At 33.8% G+C, this 9,935-nt stretch overlaps 1 protein-coding gene across 1 annotated transcript in view; it reads right to left on the minus strand.

Moving 5' to 3' along the window:
* Window positions 1–7,766, minus strand: part of SLO2 (slowpoke 2) — a 141,180-nt gene extending 133,414 nt beyond the window's left edge. Inside the window, exons 1-2 of the mRNA XM_076690735.1 lie at window positions 7,136–7,766; window positions 3,499–3,749 (exon numbers count right to left, since the gene is read on the minus strand). Of these exons, the coding sequence (XP_076546850.1) occupies window positions 3,499–3,599 (101 nt within the window). The 5' untranslated portion in view covers window positions 3,600–3,749; window positions 7,136–7,766. The remainder of the gene's footprint in view (window positions 1–3,498; window positions 3,750–7,135) is intronic.
* Between the last annotated feature and the right edge of the window lie 2,169 nt (window positions 7,767–9,935).

Genomic DNA, 9,935 nt, shown 5'->3' on the forward strand with positions numbered 1-9,935 from the left:
TTGTTACAAAATGTAACACGGGTAAGTGACCAAAGTCGTAAATTCATTTCTAAGCAAATGGTTACCTTTGTACATTTTTTTTCTATTATGGAACACCACTACGTGTGACGTACTTGCTTTATGATGCCGTCTTTGAAAATTTTTGAGAAGCTCATTTATTTTACATTTCTATAAGGCTATAAGGCATAAATCGGTTGGGTAAGAAAAACCCTAGGAGCAAAGGTCACAAAAAGTAGAGGAGTGGATTAACATGACGTGCGGAGTACCTTTCTGTAACCCTCTCTATTCGACAAATTTTATTAAAACAATTTATCATATTCATTATTAGAATTAATAAGCGTCAGCACCTTTGACATTTCATTTTTTATCTGTTTTATCAAATGTTATTTTTGCAGCATACATAGAATGAAACGCTTAAATACAATTCTGTTAATTGTCTCTTGTTAACTGTAAAAAGGAATTTGAAATGACAAAAATCAAAAACTCGACGGAATGTGGGCCGTCAAAGTGCAAAACATAAAGAAAGAAATGAAATGAACGTTAGAGGGGTATAAAAATTGTATTGACAATGTTTCATTTCGAGAACGCTAGAGAATTTTAAACAAAAAGAAAAAACGAGGCAACAATAAATATGTATCTAATGAAAGAAAGAATGACGAGAAGAAGGTGTAATAAAACTCAACGGCGTAAAAGAGTTCTTTCCATATATGTATGATTTCAGAAAGGGTTGAATCCAGCTCACATATCAAAATTCCGCCAATACCTTTTTTTTCATTTCGTACGCGGTTCTGACCGACTTTCGTCCGAAAGATATCGAGATACTGGAGCGTGAAAAACTAGACACCTCGTTAAAAGAAGCAATTCAACATGATTTTGATTCAGACGCCTTTAACTATTAAAAATGTTACTCCTTTATTTTTCCAGCATCAATAGCATTTGCGTCTAATTAGATCAATTCTATGGCGTGTACCGACCTGTTTATAAAGTTGAGATATTAGCATCTGAAGAAAAAAATTCCTATTTAAGTGATTTCTGAAACAGAAGTTTCTATTGTCTAACATTTCTTTTCTAATACAAAAAGAGATAAGTAAGCTATTATGCTATTTGTGATTTTTACAAAAAAGCTAAGTTTATTAAATAAGTTTATTTTAGAAACAAATTTACATTAACATGTACAAGTGCCATTATAGCCATTTCTAGATAGAATCTGAATTTGGGTTTAGCTCATGTCTGCGAAAATATGATATTGACACTTCTTGCACCAAGCTACAGAATTAAATTGATTGTTGCAAAGTGATAATGAACCTAACACCTAGCCAGGATATTGTGTTTAATTAATAAGCTCTAGTTTAGTGCGGGAAATACAGCCACTAAATGGTCCAATATGACGGGAAGTTTACTTTAGCATAATTGAAACGTCTATCGGTAACCTAATTAAAGGTGTTAACGAGTGGCACTTATCAAACAGATAAACTGCAGGAGATTGTCGGATCGAAAAGAGAATATAGTCACGTAATATTGAAATAATTGACCCTAATGATTTTTTTAATAATCTGTTAATAACAGTAACAAGAAAGAAAATTGTGTTTCTTATGTGGTGTTTTTTTTTTATTAATAATATAACTATGAATATTTTCATAGTTTGTTATTGGAAGCTCCTTTAACAAAATAATAGAAAATGTGAAAATAAGAATGTCATTGGATCAATTGTTGTGTAATGATCACCATGGGAGACGAGGGTTCGATTCCTGGTGTGAGTAATCCCCTATTTTCCACGAATGCCTACAGTAGTATACAATTTTCATTTCAATTTACAAGATACAACCGAGTTATTCAATAAAATAGATCGTTATTTTCAAGAAAGCAAGCGGAGATAATTATCAAATAAAAAATTCAACACCACAGTTGGCCTGATTTCAGAACTATTTCTAGTTCCCCTTCGAGGCTACCTCATCCATTGAAATTCCAAGACGATTGTACAATGGATATCATGTCATGCAATTCGTGGTCTTATAAAAATTCACGAGCTTAAAAAAAGAAAATTGAAAAAATACACGGTTTAACACTCGGAAGGCGAACATTTTGGATTACGGTCAATATGAACCATAATTAGAACGTTACTATTTGAAAGTTCAATTGAATATAAAGTATAAAATATACTTTCGCCTATAAATAGTATATTTTCTTACATGTCCGAGCACGCGATATCGCGTGCTCCATTGTCAATTCCTGAATAGCAAAAATATAGCGTGACCTAAGTAGAAAGTTCAGAGTGTCCCAAGAAAATAACAAAATGCCCTTACAATCGTTGCATGAGAGTTAATGTAAATGTAAAAATATTAAAAAAATCTGAATATTAAATTTCTAATATTTTGTGAATATATGTATAATATCAAGTTTAAATTTGCAAGTAAATTTACGTCCACCTGAACCGGCAATTTTTCTTTTTAACCGATTTCGAAAAAGGAAGAATTTACTCAATTCAATCAGTATATTTTTTTTTTCGAACCCCTCTCTTGGTAATCTCTTCTTCATTTGCGAAGGAAATTCGCGGCTTAATTTGTTTCCTTCAAACCTCTTTCCCTTTCGTAAATTGAATTAGAGTTTCCACCAGTTTTATACTTGTGTACAAGTCCGACTATACAGAGCCGCACCTACACGACTATTGTGCATAAAAGATAACCACAACAATACTTTTATTTGCCACGCAAAGTTGCAAACCCATTTAGCTTGAATTAGTTGATGAGTTTCAGAAACTTTTGTAAACGTCAATTTTTTATAAACTTACTCGACGAACTAACATCGTTACTCGACAGGAAAATTATTTCTAAGAATTTTCTAACAATTGAAATCTGTTTAATAAAACACGAACACAGGCTTGATGAATGGAAACAATTATTTAAAGTTTCACAAACAATACTTCTAAAAATGGAATATTTAAATCTATTTTGGTAAAAAATAGTACGATTAAGACACCTCTTTATGTAGTGTGTTGAATTAATGAGGTAATTTTACGGGTAGAGCACAAAAAGTTAAATGCGTAAAACATTATGTTTCAGGCAATTAATTATTACTGAAACCCTAGATATTATGGGATCAAAGAAACAAACTGGCACTTGCATTTTTACTAGGAGATTAGTGACATGACGGGGTCCGTTGAAGAATATGGGCCCTAATTTTAATTAATTGTTTCAAATCACTACCTGAATGAATTTTAATTAATGAAGTTCAAATCCCTACCAATCCAATGGAAATTTTTCTAAATTCTCGATCATAAAGTACTATTATAAAAACTTAGCTAATTTTCATTACATTTTTTTAGGTAATTCTGTTCCAACAACAGCAAAATTCTTATATGTGTCTAAATAAAATCACTTTTGTTTAAACAGAAAAAGTAACTACTAAAATATGAATGGTTCTATTAGCACAATGGCACTTAAGGCTACTTCCTGTTTCAAACATTTTTAAAAGATTGGAGGTCGTTAAACATTTACTCACCTTTCGCCGTCGTCGGTAAAAGCGTAATCCCCCAAGATGAGATCGCGGAGCCGATATCTAGGCGGTAGAATTAACGGTAGACAAGGATCCGGTTCGTTCATTGTGTAAAATCCGCTTCCGGAGGTTGACAGTTTCTTGGCAACTGCTTTCGTGTACCCCCTGACACTTTCGTGGGTACCACGAAGAAAATTATCCGCAACTGCCACTGCTACGCTTCATAAATCATATTTCCATGATCATCGTGTTACCACCTGAAAAAAATGAAAAAGACCTTTGACATTCAAATTTACAAAAACCACAAGAAAACCATATTTTTAACTGCCACCTCGCAGAAAAATGTCTAAATTTTAATCATGACAGGGGTGATAGCGACACACATAAAGATTATAAAATGCTCGGTTCAGTGTTTCTTCGTTGACGGTAAAATTGTCAGCTTTAACACGAGTCACCAAAAATATTCTGAAAAAGTCTCATGCTATGACTTTCAACCCTGAAGATTTTTAACATTTCAAGATGATATCAAAATGGAAGGAACATTACAGTGGTAAGTAGTACCAACTACATATACATACATCCTATCGACAGTGTTCAATTAGATTACGTCAGGAAGAATGAACGTGTATCATGTTACGCGTTATCCGTCTTGACTTATAGCAGCAGCTGCACGAAAATAAAACCTGCTAATTATTCGATTAGACGCAGACACTCGATCCGTGGCATAACCATTCGCGTGAGTAGTAAAGCTCAAGCATTAACGGGACGGTTGCTCGTCTGCCTTCGAAACGAGGCTGTTTAGCTTCGATTAATGAACTGAGGTAATCAATTAATGGGCGCGTATTTTTGTACAAATAGTAGCTACTTCACTGTCTCATACAGTGGGTGATCAAATTATTATAATCAATTGAAAAAATTAGATATTTTTTATGCTGTGGGTGGTATTACTTTATTTTTTGCTCTTAACATGTAAATAGACACTTTGATGATATTTTTATGTCTGCAACGCAGTTTTAATAAGGTACATTCGTTTACAATAGTGCCAATTGAATTGATGATTTACTAATTTGTTTCTGTTCATTTATATTCCCCTTCATCATTACTATTTGTACTCTTTCTTAAATTAAAGCTACAATTTAACTATAATCGTGATAATATCATAAGACGGATTTCATTAACCCTATTTCCCTACCCTTTATAGAAGGTTCCTACTTTTTTATACATGCTGGGTTAAACTCCCTAGGGTAAGGAAATTGGGTTAATTTAATAATTAGTGACTAATTCATGAGTAATTATCAACTTATTCGAGGCAAACCTAAATTTGAAGTAAGGAAATGTATTTTCAGCGATGAGCTTGGATATTTGTATGGGATATTAATTCGCCATCGATTAATTAAACGTATCAAGCAATCGATGAATGTGACCCACTACAAGAATGTAATGATGAAGCTGAACAAGCTTTAAAACGCTGTGGTTGACGGAATCAACGTCAGCTTCTATCAAAATAAATCTATTAACTAGAAATCAGTTTAACAATTAAATACCATAAAATACGATATTAGTTTCCTTAAATGTAAGTAAGTTTTCATTAAACGAACAACGTCTTTTTATTTAAATTTCTTAATTAGAACCCTAATTAAAATTGTACTTTATATTATATAATTTAAATGAAAAACATATCAATGAAATACATTGAAACATAAATTACAATGCACCATGATCAGATTTGTAACAATAAGCCAGAATGTCGAATAAAATTGACGAAAACAAAGCTATGAGAGGATGTTCGAATAACAGATGCCATTGGTACGTTTCAATCAAGATACCACTAAATTAGATTTATTTGCTGGATCACAAAGCAATTGTCACGTTAAAAGCTTTTACTAGGATGGATATTTGTAAATTGAAAATCCATGGGGCAGAATTAAGACTAACGTCTTAGTATGGGGACGAGATCTCGAAATGATTTTAAGATACCGTTAAGAAAATAAGAAAAGCTATGTGTTTGCATTTTCACGTGAGAATAGATGAGTCATAATCAAGGTTTTCAGAATTCTTGCTTCCCCTATATCGTCATTTTCCCTATGGAAGCCTAATTTGATCACGAGTGTACATAATTAGCGGTGAAAGCTTCTCAGCCTGTAATTTCGGGTACCCGCGCACCCCTACTAACTGCCATGATTCGATATACATTTTTCATTTGCAAATTTCATTATATGCATTCTTCGTAATTTGTGTTGACGTAAAAGAAATGAATTTTATGCTTCAATCACTTCGCATCAATACATATGATATGTATCGACAATGAGTTTAATTTAAGTTTGGTTGAATATGTATAATTTAGTCAGAATATAGAGCACACCTCTGAACTCTAAGCTCGCGGGTTGCTTTCGTATTCTCATCGGATATACGTCGGTTTCATGAACATACATTGTGCATCTTCTACCGACAAGAATAGCTAGAATGCATGTCTCTCAGAGCAAATGAAAAACGAAAGGGGTAGTTCGATCGGGACTGGTACTGATTGGACATGAGACGTCAATAATAGAGACATACTATTGCCTTGCAATTACGCGTTGTTCCACCCCTATGTATTAGTGTACTTTGCATTGAAAGCCCACTTGCCTACGAGTACAATGACGTTACATACGCGTGCATCTAATTAACCTACTGGTTAATCCTAAGAATGCTTACGAACACAATGTATTTCATTTGTATTGGTGCTAATTAACCCCTCCACGTATGAAATTAAAAGTACCACTGCGCTATTGGGAATATTTTCTACCCGATAACATGCATTACGTAAAAACGTATAAATGAAACAGGAATTATAACGCCATACTAATAATATTATCATCACTAGTGTATTTATTGCAAGTACCATTCCACTATCTAAGGATTAACCCTTAACGGACTGAAAGTATTTCAAGTTTACTTACCTCCAGGTCCAAGCTATTTTTATAAAAATAATAAAATGATTTTTACCGCCATATACGCGATATTGGACGCAGGAAGTAAAAGTGTCATGCCGCTTATACGGCGGCATTGGTCCGTTAAGGGTTAATATTTTTGTTATTATTATTCTTATTATATAATATTGCTTTTAGCATTGCTTATTACTACTGTTATTACTGATAATGCTAGGATTGTGCAAGAACCCAAACATATCGGGTCGAGTCGGATCGGGTTCACAAAAGTATAGATGGGTGAGAACCGTAAAATTTCGAATACCCGATACTTTGATCGTCCCGAGCCGACCAAAATAGTTCTTGACCCGATCCGATTATCGGGTACCCGAGATTTTCGAGTTCTCGCGTATAAAACTTTTGAGAATTCGACTCGATCCGAGTATTGAGAAATTCTACATTTTTAAATTGCCTCACACCTCTAAATAATACCCAGAGAAACCCTCCAAAATATGGAATCTTACAAAAATTAATTTATAACCTCAAATAAAATTACTTTTTGCAGTTCCTTCATTTTATTAAATTTGAATACTTCTCAAAATTAAAAAAAAAAGACTCAAAAGCATACTTTGATATATGTATATCATTTTATCCTCATGCAAGGCTTTTAAATTCCCCTTTGTCAGTAACAGATATCCAGATGCAAATGATGAAATGATCTTTCAATATTCACTTACGTAATCCATTTCTTCCGTGCGTGGTTCCATCGATAGCTTTTCCATTCTTCTCTGTCGGATGGTTGCACCGGCGTCGATAATCATTTCCCGCAAAAAATCACACCGACTTTAAAATCTTCACTCGGATTCTCTTTGAACTGTGACCGAACATTCGACACTTTCCTTTTATCAATTGACAAGGTACATGCTGTTTGCAACGGTTATCATGCCGTGCACGAAACTGTTAAACAATTCAACAAAAAACCCCATCATTCGAATCGATTCGTCATGGGATATGCATTTAACAAGAATCATTGTTCACAGAAGTGTCGATTTAAGTTACATTTAAACGTCTTTCCAATTACGACAACAATATCTGACTTTTAAATTCGTCGCAGATGCACGACATAGACCTTGTCTCTCATTGTCAGAAGAATATAAATACAACGAACCATCCCCAAACGGTTTCTTAACCTTCAAACGTACAAATCACTTCTCATAGCACAAATTCATTACTAATACGCATACTTTATCACGTTACTCGTAGAAAATCACACTTTATTTTGTGTTTAAACACCACAAATTGCGACGAAGTAGATAAACACTGTCAGCGTCCAACTTTTGGAGTTAACGACTATCAATACCACGCGACTCAAGATCATATTTAAATCAGTTACATGCACGTACATAATTCATTGTAGATAGCTTGAGACAGCTGTTAGTATTAATATTTACATACGTTGAATATAATGAACAGTTCGATTCGACTTTCGTGTTTGTTTCGAAACGAACTTGACTCGCGTTGTATCGTCAAGATCGGGTATCGTGCGACCGTAGTTCCGAACGCGCAGCACGCGCCTCACGAACTTAACCGAATGGCAGCCGAACCATTCGAAGCGCGCGGGCTCGACGCTCACTCAACGGCGTCTCGCGTTCCAATGATGACGCACCGACGTCGCGACGACTTCCACGCTCCTGACGACGCCCACCGTCGACCTACCCGACCAACTCATCCGAATAACTGTCGAGAGAAAAGGGGCGACGATCTGTACCCAAAAAATGCGCCTCACGAATGTTGATGTATGCCGCTTTCTAGCAAAATTTCAACAAACGATGTATAATCAATGAGGTTGCAGGTGGATATTAGTTTTATATGCTGTAAATTTTATATAATAAATTGTATATATTGTTAATGTTTGTTTTCTGGTTACGTGTATCATTTGTACATCATCTGTTGCTTCATATTTATTGCAACAAATACAAAAAAATCTGATTTAATGAAAATGGGCATATTGCTATTAAAATATGAAAAAGTAATATGTTGTTAGGAAATTATTCGCCAGTTGGTAAAATTAAAATTATTGTCTTTTTAAATTTGAAGTTGAAGTTTGGTTTCGGAGTTATTATACTAACGCTCTCTGGTGAGAAGAATTCTTACCACGTCTTACTCTTTTCTTTATTATTATCGGCAACAGGATATTCAATTTAAAAGCATATATTTTAAGAATTTGTTATTAAATTTTAATTGAAGGGAAGTTAAATTACCTTCAAATCTAAACTAAATTGAATTGTACCATATTTATAATTCAATTATTACCTTTAAACATATGATTACTTATTCAGCGAACTGGAAGTCGAATCTAAATAAAAGTCGACGTCGACTGGAATAAAAGGTCAATGTTATTTAAAGATCGAATATAATAGAACATAAGAAAGAGTTGAAAAATGATTCTGTTACTTGGAAATTAATCAGATCAGTTCACTAGACACTAATATTATCTTCAGAAGAAAAATTAATTCTAGGTATTGCGAGAAAAGTGATCAATACTTACTGACACCTCAAATATTGGCAATTTGTACCCTTCTTAAAATTTTTAAGTTCAGTTCCATAGATGGTTATTTAGGACCGTTATGTCGTTTAAGTATTATTTTTTCTAACTGCCAGTATTCAATTTAATACTAAGTTAGCATCAGAACCAGATATAGATTTCTAAAGCCCTAGGGCTATTAAACCTTCAAAGATCCCCTTGTTTGATAAACTTGGTTCCAAAATTGAAATTTATTCTAAATAAAATTAAATAACATTTAGTGGTAAATAAGAAGGCAATAGTAAAAAAAATTGCATTTAGCATTTTTTGACATAGTAAATGAAATTATAACGAGGCGCCCTGTAAAGTACGGATCGGGACTGTACCCCCTTTAGACCTTCCCTTAATCTAGCGCTGCTTAGCATTACTATGATAACTAATTTAGCTGAGTAAATCTACGATCGTTAGTATTTTGATTCCATGAAGTTGGAACCTATTATATCGGGTTCCATTAATTTGTGTCAGTCTATAACATCTCGTGTATTGGGGAGCTATATGTCACTACTGAATCACCCAAATCCTAAATTATAAAGAGACGGTACTATCTGGCATATAGTCTCTAATCAACTACAAAGTGGCACACATAAAACCGATCCCAATCGCAAAACACAGTTTAATAGCTTTAGTTGGTAACAATGTACTATACATTCGAATTACATTTGCTATGGTAAATAAACAGTAGTTTTAACTATAAAAAGTTCTAACGTCCATCATTCACGTCAACATTTTTATGTTGTTACAATAATAAAAAGTAGAAAAGATGAAAGTTGAAAGGATTGGTTTTAGCTGCGTCATTCCATATAACGACTTCCTCAATTATTCATTCTATTTTGTTTCATAAATTTCACAATCTTCCATTTTATTTTCAAATGCCGTGGCATGTAAGTAACCACGTTCGAACAATTTGTTCGTGAGTACTGTCGGTAACGTGACACGACGTTACATGAACCATT

Source organism: Osmia lignaria, chromosome 10, assembly GCF_051020975.1.
Source record: "Osmia lignaria lignaria isolate PbOS001 chromosome 10, iyOsmLign1, whole genome shotgun sequence".
NCBI classification, from domain to species: domain Eukaryota; kingdom Metazoa; phylum Arthropoda; class Insecta; order Hymenoptera; family Megachilidae; genus Osmia; species Osmia lignaria.